Here is a 13,349-nt window from a genome sequence, read left to right as displayed (position 1 = left end):
GTTGCTAGCAATTGTATCCACTTATTTGATATAGTGCTGCCTACTTCTTCCTTCACCTTTGTTGTACTTTTTCTCTGTCTGCCCTCCTCTCGTCCCACTTGTCATTTTTCTTGTCACCTTTTATTGACCCTTTTTTTCCACTTCAAGTGGCTCTATGCTGCGTGACAACACACTCGCTTTAATCCCAAGGTGACTGGACTGTGATAAAATGGAAAAAAAATCAAGGCCATAGAGCAGACTTGTATGTACTACTGATTGGCATTAAATTGATATCATTGGAAAGTGTTTAAAATGAAGTACAGACAGCTCCCATAGTTCGTGAGCTCAGAGTATGCGAATCGCATAATATGCGAGTGACGAAAAACAATAACCAAAAATCCTTGTTTGTGCGAATTTAGCCCACAATACGCAAGGCAGAGGCAAAGAGTGATACAAAAAAGCCATTTTCCCTGAGTACGCGACCCCCACCCCCACCCCCACACGACATGCCAATAGTGACTTACAGGTTTGTGGGGAAGGTGCTCAAGAGGAGTCTACAGTAAGATCTCGCCAATAACAACTTAGTAACGTTCTTGGCAACAATGGTAAGTTAGAATAGATACCCAGTTTCTATAATAATGTTTGGATTCACTTGAATGACAGTTACTTCGTGAATGCCAAGTAATTATACTGCCAATACGTCCATAACAAGATGAAGAATGAAATAGACAAACAAGAAGAGATGATGGAAATTCCTGAAAATGTGAGTAGTAGCGGGGAGGAGATGGAGGATCCTCCTCTCACCACCTCCCCTGACCTGCCTGCTGCCGTCCCCTCCACCTCTACTGCCCCACCTGACTCACCAGCTGCCTCCCCCTCCACCTCCACAGCCCCACCTGGCATACCTGCAACCCTCACCATAATGTTTGTTGCAGCATTCTGGAAGAAATATAACATTCGACAGGCCGTAAATTTCTTTGTCAAAGCCTGGAATAATACAACACTGGCAACTGTTAAGCAAGTGTGGTGCAGCCAGGGTGGCAGCAGGGGCACTGCAAGTGTGTTGCCAAACCTCAGAACCCCTGTTATTAAAGTCCATCAAGCCTGTTGTCAACTGTTGTTAAGGTGACTGACCATATTTTTGTTATCGTAGCTATATCTGTAGTGTATGTCTGAAAAATTTTCCCTTTATTATGTCTAAGGGCCAAAAAATGTCAGGGTATGAGGGGTCACCACCCATATATAATTTTTCCCACAAGATGATGTATTCACAGTGCACGAGGACCAGGACCGCCCATCCACTCACGCACTGTGGGAGCTGACTGTACTGGTAATCTATGCCCTCATCAGAAGTTTGATATCAGCCACTAGAAATTTGCAATTTGTTGAAAATTCGAAATACACACCTATATTGCTACCTCTTTAGACAGTGTGGGAAAGTGAGAGTAGGAAGTGCAATATAGTCCTTTAGAAGCTAAAGATTAACTTTCACCATAGTATCTCAGTGAAAGGATCACATAGTCTGTAAGAATGGTTTGCAAAACTTCAAATCAGGTTTTCAAAAAGAATCCGCTGCACACAGGAGGGATCATACAAGACTTTTTTTTTGGATCCCAGCATGGCAGCATGCATGTAGCATAATAGTAAGGAAAGCCCAAAGATATTTAAGTGATTACCAACTAGTGCTATATGATTCCCATTAGGCAGCAGTGTGTTAGGATTGACTTCTTCAGTATAGTGACATCTTTTTCATTGTAGTTAGACTATCTCCAGGTTAACTTTTGTGGCTTAACCCTTGGACTGCGAAATACCTCATGTCGGGGTGTCCCATAAAGCTGCGACATACCTCTTATGAGCTAGATTTTCAGCAGCGCACCAGGAAGGTTGTAGAAAGATCAGCTTGACACAAAATTTATGGGGTATTAGGGTAACTGGTAGCTCTCATTCCCACCCCCTGTCTTGAGCCCAGTTGCCAAGTTGCACCAGCAACAATGACCCAACAGTACACAGTTTGTAATGCATTTTCCACAATATTATCATCCCAGGAAAGGTAGTCGTGGGTCAGAATTGTTTAGAGTAACAAAATTAAATGTTAGGTCAATAGGACCTTATGTGAAGGTGAAGCAGCTCAAAGGATATGAAGGAATACATGGGCGATGTGCACATGGTACAAGAAATGAGGAAGGGGAAAGAATACTGGAGTTTGGGGAGGCAGTGAACATGATTGTGTGCAACACACATTTTTAGGAAAAGAGAGTGTAGGTTGAGTACATATGAGTCAGGGGGGAATAGCAGTCAGATAGACTATTTCCTGGTCCGGAGGACAGATAGGAAGTTAGGTAAGGGATGTTAAAGTTACAGGGAGCGACGACTGTGTGCAGCAACACAAGTTATTAATGTATGACATGGTGGTTAAGGAGCGGGTGATGAAGAAGGGGACCTATGAACTTAGAAATATATGGAGGCTGAAAAACCAAGCAGTAAGGGATGTCTTCTATAGCGAGATGAGGAGAGTGGTGGCTGAACAGGGAGCCATTGACAGAAGTGTTAATAAACAGTATAGAGTCCTCAAGAGCAACCTCTTTGAGAGTTACTGATTCAGTATGTGGATGGACAAGAGCCCCGCCAAGACATAAAGTAACTTGGTGGTGGGATGAGGATGTAGAAGCTGCAGTTAAGGAGAAAAGAAGTCATTTCTGGGAATGGAAGAAGGGTAGTAACAGAGAGGATTCCTTGGCTGCCAAGCATAGTGCCAGAAAAGAGATATATATACAGGGCAAAGACTGAGTCACTGAGACTTTTACTTGATACCGGTAACCCAGATTGTGTAGAAAGGAAGAATATGATATTTAAGGTGGCAAATCAGATGAAGAGGGAGAACAGGAATATCATAGGTGAGCAGTGTGTGAAGAATGATGAAGGAAGCATGGCAGTGAACAGTGGGGATATTAAAGACACACAGAGAGAGCATTACAAACAGTTGTTGAAACTGGGACAGGGAAGGTTTGGAGCCTGCAGATCCAGTGTTTGGCCTTTGGCCTTTGATTAACGCTGCTGCTGTGAGCGGGGCAGTAGGCAGGATGCAAGTGGGGAAGGCAGCAGGTGTGTCTGGGTTGACTGCTGAAGCGTTGAAAGCCTCTGGAGATATAGGGGTGAGGTTTGTCACTGACCCAATAAGTACAATTATATGAGTGTGTTGCCCCAGATGATTGGCTGAAGAGTGTAATTGTAAATGTGTACAAGGGGAAGGGTGATGCCCTGGAAGAGGAAATCATAGGGGCATAAAGCTTTTAGACCAGATAATGAAGGTAATGGAGAGAGAGTTCTAGAAGGTATAATTAGAGAAAAAGTGAATGATGATGAAATGCAGTTTGGGTTTATGCCAGGCAAAGGGACCACTGATGCCATATTGTTTGAAAGTTTCAGGAAAACTATATAGGAAAGAAAAGGGAACTGTACTTTATTTTTGCTGATTTGCAGACCTTTGACAGAGTCCCTAGAGAGGTGGTGAAGTGGGCAATGAGAAAACTTGGGATCGAGGAGTGGTTCATTAGGGTGGTTATGGCCATGTATGTGGGTGCTTGTACTGAGGAGAGGGTGAATGGAGACTTAATGAGTTTTTCATGAATGTTGGTATGCACCAGGGGTCAGTTTCAGCCCCTTGTTGTTTATCATGATACTTGAAGCCCTCTCACATGACTTCAGAAATGGACTCCCATGGGAGATACTGTATGCTGATGATTTGGTGTTGATTGCAGAGAATGAAAGTGAGGCGGAGGCAAGAGTTAACAAGTGGAGAGATGGTATGGGGCACAAGGGCTTAAGAGTAAATGCAGATAAAACAAAAGCGGTTCAATCTAAGGCTGGTGGCAGTACTGTTATAGAAGAGGGAGAGTGGCCATGTGCGATTTGCCACAAGAGTGTGGGAAGTAATTCCATCTCGTTTAGTGTCTGTGATAAGTGGGTGCATAAGGGATGCAGTGGTATTAGAGGTAGACTGCGAGATAATGCTGATTACATTTGTGCAATGTGTTAGGGAGAGCAGGTGCAGATTGTCAGGCGTGATAGGATTGAACTTGCTGGTGAGTCTCTTGAAAGTGTGGATGAGTTTTGTTGTTTGGGAGACATGTTATGTGCTAGAGATAGCTCTGTGGTTAGAGTGAGGAGTGGTTGGAAGAAGTTCAGAAAGCTGTTGCCTCTCCTGACATTGAGCGGGCTCTCCCTCCTTGCTAAGGGATATTTGTATGCAGCAATTGTTAGGAGTCTAATGCTGAATGGTAGTGAGACCTGAGCAGTAAAAGAGGAGGAAATTCACAGGCTCAAACGTACAGAAATGGTAGTGATTAGGTGGATGAGCAGTGCGTCCTTGAGTGCAAGGCCTGGGGGGGCTAGGTTTACGATGGAAGAGGTGAGGGGTAGGATGGAACTGGAGTGTATTGGTGTTGTGAAAAGGAAAGGTAGATTGAGATGGTTTGGGCATGTGGAGAGGATGGGGAATGATAATTGGGTGCAGAAAGGGAGAAGTGTTAATGTTGGGGATAGGGTTGCGAGAGATAGACCCAAAAAGACCTGGGATGAGGTCATTGAGTGTGACCTCAGGGATAAGGGACTGAATAGGGAAGCTCCCAGAGATCGTGCAGCATGAAGATCTGCCATAAGGTGACCAAGGCCAATGCATGCAAGCATATTGGAGCCTTAAAAAAACAAAATGAAGTGAATAGGAGGTAATGGAACAGAAGTAGGGTGGTAAATAGTGGGTGTAAAAGTAGCGCCCTAAGCCTGTATTGCAGCATGCGGAGCAAGCTGGCAACCTGGTGAGCAGGGAGACTCAAAAGCCTGTTTACTGCCTGTCTCATGTGCCCCAGTATGCATTAACACACACATACACAGTCTCTGTCTCTCTCTCTCTCTCTCTCTCTCTCTCTCTCTCTCTCTCTCTCTCTCTCTCTCAAAAAACATATTTTTCATGTTCCAGGCAGAAATGCAATTTCTGACCATTATTTCTCCAAAACTCCACCGATTTCAAATAAATTCCCTTGGTAGCTGCACAATGCAGTTTCCTAGTCACTGATATACACTTCAAGGAAATCTGTAAGAGTGACCAAAATTACCATTTTACCTCACCATGGGGGATGACTGCACAAATCCTTGCCGCAGTCCCCACGGGTTAAGGAGAGAGCTTTCTAATTGGAAGCATTAGGTACCAAGTCCACCAGCCCCTTCACAGCTAGAGGTCCTTGAGTTGAGAATTGACTGGTGGTAGCCTGGTTAATAGCTATAAAAAGTGCATCATCTGAGTGAAGAGGGTAGTAATGATGAGAAACTCTGAGATAACTGTTATGTTCATCTCTCATCAGGTATTGCAGGTGTTGAAGGATGTTGCTAACACTTATTTATACACTTCCAGGAACATGTACTATGATGACCGTTGGATTGAGAAGCAAGTTGCCGGATTTACAAGATGGCTGAACTTCATCTTAACCCCACCTGAGGAAGAGGATACTGCCTTGAAACTCAAAAATGGTCAGTATTTGAGTTTGCCAATGGTTTCCCAACTTGCCTTTTCTTTATTTTCCCCTTGTAGAATGAAGAGTGCCATACAATAAAACCTTTATGGCAAACTGGGGAGACAAGTATATCACTAAACCTGATATTTGACAGTTATCTTTATTTACAGATCCAGGTTCATTCATTAGTTACATTATGGTACTGTGTAATTCAGTATTATATATACTGTTAATCACTACGGATATTTATTCATTGATAAATTACAGTTCACTAAGACATTAGAGTTAACTAGAAAAGTAGCAGAGCAGTGGTGCAAGTGTTTACATGATGCTAGGCAGACTTAGATTAGTGCCGTAGTAGGTCACTTGGTCAGCTGCTTCTGCTGTACAGTATGCACAGCCATATACAGCACAGTATATGAAAAGATATTTTGGTGGGCTCATAGGACTTGCTAAAGCCAAAATTCACTAATTAGAAATTTGTTAGGAAACGGATGTAATGTAAATTGTCATCATCCTGATGTATTCATATATATGTGGCCCATTTCATTTGGTACTGTTCATTAGTTCTCCCACTGTTGTAATCCTTCCTTTCCTGGCTTTCTGTACCCTACTTCCCTGCACCTTCAAGTGGAAAAAGAGATAATGGTGATTATGATTATTTTTATTATTGTTGTTATTGATCATTCATTTTTGAAGGCTCCAATATGCTTGCATGTGTCGGTCTTCATCACCTAATGGTGGCTGTCTATGCTGCTCAGTCTCTGGCAGCTTCCCTATTCAATCCTTATCCCTGGGGTCACATTCAGTGACCTCGTCCTAGGTCTTTTTCAGTCTACTTTTTGCAATCCTACCCCTAACATTAACACATCTCACTGTCTGCGCCCAATTATCATCCCCCATCCTCTCCACTTGCCCAAACCATCTCAATCTACCTCTCTTTATCACAACACCAATACACTCCAGTCCCATCCTACCCCTCAACTCTTCCATTGTAAACCTAGCCCCCCTAGGCCTCACATTCAGGGACACACTGCACATGCACTCAATCATTGTCATTTCTGTATGTTTGGGCCTGCAAATATCATCTTCTGTTACTGCTCAAGTCTCACTACCATACTGCATTACACTCCTAACACATGCTGGATACAAATATCCCTGAGCATGGAGGGAGAGTCCTCTCAATGTCAGGAGGGGCAACAGCTCCCTGGGACTGAACTTTTTCCAACCACTCCACACTCTAGCCACAGAGCTAGCTCCATCCCCACCTCCAGCATATAACATGTCTCTCAAATGACAAAACTCTTCCACACACTCAAGGTACTAATCAGCACATTTAATCCTTTCACACTTGACAATCTCCACCTGCTCTCCCCAACACACCACATACATGAAATCAGCATTATCTCACAGTCCACCTCTAATACTGCTACATCTCTTGTGCACCCAGTTATCACAAAACACTGCATAAGATGGAATTACTTCCCACTCCCTTGTAACAAATCGCACATGACCACTCTCCCTCAAAACTGACCTCTGGTGCACACAGACATTCACGGAAAATTCGTCACTCAAATCTCCATTCACCCATACCTGGCTGCAAGCACCCACATACATGGCCATAACCACCTTAACGAGCCACTCCTCAATCCCATGTTTTCTCATTGCCCACTTCACCACCTCTCTAGGGACTCTGTCAAAGGTCTGGAAATCAGCAAAAACAAAGCACAGTTCCCTTTTCTTTCCTATATATTTTTCCTGAAGCTGTCGAACAGTGAATATGGCATCAGTGGTCCCGTTGCCTGGCATAAACCCAAACTGCATTTCATCAATATTCACCCTTTCTCTAATTATACCTTCTAGAACTCTCTCTATTACCTTTATTATCTGGTCTAAAAGCTTTATGCTTCTATAATTTCCTCCTGCCAGGACATCACCCTTCCCTTATACACATTTACAATTACACTCTTCAGCCAATCATCTGGGACAACACACTCATGTATAATCGTATTTATCGGTTCAGTGACAAACCTCACTCCTATATCTCCACAGGCTTTCAACATTTCAGCAGTCAACCTATACACACCTGCTGCTTTCCCTACCTACATCCTGCCTATTACCCTGCTCACAGTAGCAGCATTAATCAAAGGCCAAGGGCCAAACACTGGATCTGCAGGCCCCAGACCTTTCCTGTCCCAGTCAAACTCCTCATTCAGCAGCCAGCTGTAATGCTCTCTCCATGTGTTTTTAATATCCTTGCTGTTCACCACTACCCTTCCTTCATCATTCTTCACACACTGCTCACCTGTGATATGCCTGTTCTCCCTCTTTCATCTGATTTGTCACCTTAAATATCATTTTCTTCCTTTCCACACAATTTAGGTTATCAAATAAAAGTCTTTGTGACTCAGACTTCTCCCTTTAAACCTCTTTTCTAGCCCTACACTTGGCAGTCAAGTATTCCCCTCTGTTACCACCATTCTTCCATCCGTCCATCCATCCATCATCCAATCCTACGTTGCCCTATGAGGAGCATAGGAGCCCGGGGCTAGGAAAGTTGGTCCTGGCATTTAAGATGAGAGTGACCAGCCTCACTCATCCCTGAGTGGCATTACATGAGCAATAAACCCCAACCACCACTTGGATATAAACCTTCACTGGCTCAATCCGACTGGAGCACCTTTATTACCCACTAAACCACCAGGAGCCAAAATTTGGTTATATGGTTACCACCCAGCATAGTAAATGGTTTCCTGGTGTACTGGAAACCATTTGGCTTGTCACTCAGTGTAGAGTCACCCACAGGCAGAAGAAAGAGGAAAGAATGAAGGAAAGAAAGACAGAAGAGGATGGATGGAAAGAAGGATGGAGGAGAGGAAAGGGCAGACACCCGAGAGCAGCACTACATCAAGTGAGTGGATGGTGAGCACCCCCACCTACTGCACACCAGTCTTCCATTCCCGGAAAAGCCTTCTTTTCTCCTTAGCTTCGGCTTGTTATATTGTTATTATTACTGGTATACAGTATACTATCATACTGTTACCCATACCATATTCCTAGGTATGTTTTGGTGGTTTTATGTTTAATTAGTATATTTATTTTTTTGCAGTTGATATGGGCAAGCTGTGGAGTGAAGCCAGTAAGACTCGTGTACCTCAGGCAGCCCCAACTAAGGAGGTGATGTCATTGCGCGCCTACAGTGCCCGTCGCCGGCTGAACCGGCTGCGGAGACGTGCTTGCCGTTTTTACCAGACCCTAGAGTTTGCTGAGGTGTTGGTCAGGGTGGAGCAGGCTGTAGACAAGCACCACCTTGCCATACGCAAGGACAGGCTCACCCACGCTGACCTTGGTGAGTAGATAATTTGTTTTGTTTATAAATGCTCAAACTTGATTGCATGTTTTGGTTTTGGTCTCCCAATGGCATTTGTTTATACTGCTGAATCTCTAACATCTTTATCATTTATCTGTCTTTAATACCAACACAAAATATTACTCACAAACAGTCGACCATGCCATTACCTTAATATGTCCCATCACACTACAACGCATATCCTTTCATGACCCAGGCATCTATTCAGCGAAGGTTTCAAGGAATGTCTGGCTGAAATAGCCAGGTTCCTGTAGTCCCAGGTTCACATCCACATTACGTTAATCGTGTAACTCTTAGTAAATGCAAGCATACTAATAGTCACTGTGTTTTCTCTTTGCAGGTCTGAAACAAGAGATGCTTCAACTAGTATTATGCTACAACCCACTGTGGCTACGTATTGGCCTGGAGACAGTGTATGGAGAGCTGCTGCACCTCTCCAGTAACAGTGACATCACTGCCATCACTCACTTCATTATCACCAGGTATGTACTTACCTAGCATTAATGAAGAACCCACATGTGATGGTATTGTGCCCCCTAGATGGAGCAGCTGCAGCATCCACCTGCGAACCAAACCACCTCATATTTCCCTGCACCTCGCTGTGGGAAGGACCCTAGTCTGACCCTAATGAGGTGCTGTCCACTACAAGGGGGTGCCTGATACCTACATGGTGTATGCATTGTGCTGTACCTGTAGGAAGGTCGCACAAAAGCAGATGCATGTCTTTGGTCGATGGGACTGCTCAACCAGACATACCACAGTTAAACAGCAACGACAGTGTACTTAATTCCTTTCCTGTGAAGGTGTACAGTTGGGGACAAAAGTTCACCTTATATATCACCTCTTGTACTTTTTACTTTCCTCTGGTGGCTAATACTCCCAACCTGAGAGAGAGGCTTGGCTTGTTTTTCTTCCTAAAGATGATTCTCCTGCATATGATGTGTTCTGTGCCTCTATTGTGAAGCAGACACAGTCCAATGGTATGCCACCTTTTGTCCCTGGCTGTACAGTAGCAAACATCCTTGTAGCTACAACTGGTTTTGGCTTGACAGTCGATCACTTGCTAGTTTTGGGCTGCAAGGAGGTTCAAAATATCAACATCTGTGACTTTTGTAGTATTAACCAAAGCCACATTTGAAATGGAAAAATATCACGTGAAAATCGCTTTGAAATTGCATCAGATGTTTTCTGAATAATTTCCCATTTTTGCCATAAATATGAAAGGTATAGTTCCAAAGGGTGTCCATCTTTTCACAGTGGTTGAGAAACTGCATAGTATTTTCCTTATTTCTAAATCAGTGCATAAAATTGCTCAACAAGTACTTGATATTATGTCAAAGCTATTTTCTACAACATTTATTTGTTTCGAACTTAATTTATGCTTATGCTATGAAAACAGTGTCAGTATTTTCATCATCCTTGTAGCAGGTGGCCAGTTGGAGAAAACTGGCAAATAAGTTTCATAGGCAGAAGTGGAACTTGAAAAGGTATTTTATTTGTAATTTACTCATGCCTGTTGGAATAAATGACTGCATGTGCGGAGTTTTATTCAAAACACTTGTCAGGATTTGGAGATTTATCACATAGTTACATACATAGATATTCATTGTTAGTAATATGGTAGATGATGATGATGATGTAATTCTTATTCTATTTTGCTTATGCAGACTTTCATCAGAAACATTTGTCAGGGCTTGGAGGTTTATGACATTTCTAAATACAGCATATAGATACCTGTTGTCATTAGTATAGTACAGGCCACCTTGCAACATGATTATTATGCAATCATCCACTTGGTCTGAACATTTTAGACTCCTCAACAACCCAGACATCGCGGCCAAGTATGCTCACCCAACTGTGCCCCACTCCTATGGTCAGGGGTATGAGGAGGCCCTGAAGGCATTCCAGTTGAAAAAGTTCCTCATCCTGGTGTTGTTCCTAGACCATGCCAAGACAGCCAGGCTTATTGACCATGATCCATGCCTCTTCAATAAACAGGCAGAATATAAGGTTAGTGGTGGGAGTTGGTTAATCTGACTGAATAATCATGTCATCACTTCCCTGATAAGTACAGGTTGGCTGAAAATGGTCAACTTGTTCTGTGGTGCTATAACAAGAAAATTAATTGTTTTTGTTTTCATGAGAAGAACAGGATGTCTGAAAATTGTTGATCATATTTTGTGGTGTTATACCGGTACCTAAATCATGAATAACTGTATTAAGAGAGAGATAGCACTTGTAGATTATCTTATTCAATTTTTATGCCATCCAGTTTCTGTGCAGTCACTTCATTGTAAAATTATAATGATTTTGGAAGGCTGTCATTCAGGGCTAGCATGTGCTGGTGGAGAGATTAATATTTCATTAGACTATATTGTCATTCCCATACTTCCCCCCCCCCCCTCCCCCCATACCATAAGTTTTTTTCCTTTGTAGTCAAGTCGTGATATCCTCATTGCCTTCGCCCGAGGGTTCTTGTCTGGAGTGGGTGATGTGACAAAGCACCTGGGCTACCTGGGCTATGTGGTGACTCACAAGCAGACAGTGCTGGAGGAGTTTGATTATGGTGTCACCAACCTACCTGTCGACCTACGCTGTGGTGTCAGGCTCACGTAAGTTTTTATTATATTACGTTGTTGTTGATGTTGATGTTTCTTAACCCTGGTGTAATAGGCCAAGCAGATCCATGTGCCACAGGTTTGGAACTGTTTCTGTGGAACCATCTTATAGGTACATTATATTGTGCGGGGATCCAATGCCCCTTAGTGGAGACAGCATCTCGCCAGGGTCAAATCAGGGTCCTTCCCTTGGCATGGTGCAGGGAAATAAGGGAGGTTTGGCTCCTAGATGGATGCCACAATAGCTTTGCCCCACACAGGGAACACAGCACCACCACATGTAGGCTCCTCATCAGTGTCAGGATGTTTTGATTCTTGTAGGTGGTTAGTGCACTGTAGGCCATAGTCATGATTCTGAGGGCTTAAAGGCAGTGTAGATAATTAAGTTGACCATTTCACTGGGCATACTCTTATTAGTTCTCACACTTCTGCACCTTCTCTCTGTTTCCCTGTGTCTTGATCCTACTTTGCCCCATCTTTAGGTGGGAAAAAGGGTTAACATTATGATGAATGTGAAGGCTGTACATGGCATAACAATGAACTGAATAGGAGGTATTACATTCAGGTGGCGGTACCCACAATTATATTTATTAACAGTTACAGATGTTAACTTGTAAACTAAAAGAGGAAACACTGATGTGCACCCAGTGTGTATAAAACAAGTTTCACAGAATTATATATTGTCTTGATGATTAATTGAGAATGAGAGGAAGTATGTGTATATCAGTTTTTAGGTCAATTTGTGCCATAAATTAGCAGCTATAATGTTTTGATGTTTGATGTATTATGGCAAAGTGGGGGCAGGGGTCTGTCAGTTGGGGGGAGGGCCTTCATAGACCATTCAGTGAAAAATGATGTTTTTTTATTTTCTGTATTTATTTTATAAATATGTAAGTGTTAAAATAATAAAAAAAATGTAGTTGTTTGTTGCCATTCTCGTGTAACGATACCTGTAGTAGTGTCTAACTTTAAAAAGTGAAATACATAGTATACCCATTGTATAAGAATTGTTCTCTTTATTTAGAGGAGGCAGGTCAGGAATAATGGGATCAAATGACGTAGGAAGGTTTTCTGTGCTCTACATATCTTATTAGGCTACCATAGTCTGTCCTCTAACTGCATTTTTGTTTCAGAAGTGGGAAATAAGGTTACAGTATCATTGATGCATGTGGTACTGCAGTTTTCATTCACACTGCAATATCTTTGGGAATGTGGAGAGGATGGAGGATAACAAGTGAGTGTAGAGGGTGAGAATTTTGAACATTGAGGGTAGATAAAAATGGGATGAGGAAACAAGAAGAGAGGCTGCTAGAAAGTGAACAGCATGGAGAGCCACCATGAGATGACCAAGGCTGAAGTATTCGAGCATGTTGGAGTCTTTATAAGCAGAGTGACCCTATACTCTTTTACCTTAACCTGGCCCAGGTTTTTGTCCTTTTGCAGCTAACTCATTGACAGAATAAGACAGTCCTACAGCTTTACATCCTTTCCATAGCATATTCTTAACTAGTAACATATTCTGCTGTTAAGCTCTTACAGCTTGGGGTTCAAGATGAAGAGATGTGAAATTTAGGGCAAGTTAATGTAAAAATGGTATAGTACGTTAACTCAATCTTGCAGGCGTGTTATGGAGATGCTCACCGGTAGCTTTACACTGAGTTCCCGATTGCGTGTGCCGGCCATCAGTCGGCTGCAAAAGATCTACAACACAGAGATGATGCTGGGGGCACTGGAAGATGCTGGGTGTTCAGGTGTCAAGGCCGAGTTCCCAGCCAAAGACGTTGTGGATGGTCATCGAGAGCAAACACTGGCTCTGCTCTGGGCTATTGTTTTCAAGTTCCAGGTGTGTATTTACAGTATTGGAAGAATTATGCC

General features: G+C 42.9%; 1 protein-coding gene across 1 annotated transcript in view; it reads left to right on the top strand.

The window, feature by feature from the left end:
• The window catches only part of asp (microtubule assembly factor abnormal spindle), an 82,233-nt gene that overhangs the window by 21,735 nt on the left and 47,149 nt on the right, over window positions 1-13,349 (top strand). Inside the window, exons 7-12 of the mRNA XM_080268765.1 lie at window positions 5,387-5,502; window positions 8,596-8,835; window positions 9,197-9,338; window positions 10,668-10,866; window positions 11,293-11,468; window positions 13,095-13,317. Of these exons, the coding sequence (XP_080124891.1) occupies window positions 5,387-5,502; window positions 8,596-8,835; window positions 9,197-9,338; window positions 10,668-10,866; window positions 11,293-11,468; window positions 13,095-13,317 (1,096 nt within the window). The remainder of the gene's footprint in view (window positions 1-5,386; window positions 5,503-8,595; window positions 8,836-9,196; window positions 9,339-10,667; window positions 10,867-11,292; window positions 11,469-13,094; window positions 13,318-13,349) is intronic.

This window comes from Coenobita brevimanus, chromosome 4 (genome assembly GCF_032717465.1).
Source record: "Coenobita brevimanus isolate Jiangsu-jjx chromosome 4, ASM3271746v2, whole genome shotgun sequence".
Classification (NCBI taxonomy): domain Eukaryota; kingdom Metazoa; phylum Arthropoda; class Malacostraca; order Decapoda; family Coenobitidae; genus Coenobita; species Coenobita brevimanus.
The sequence above is the reverse complement of the archived record's forward strand: the minus strand, read 5'-3'. Positions and strand labels throughout refer to the sequence as shown.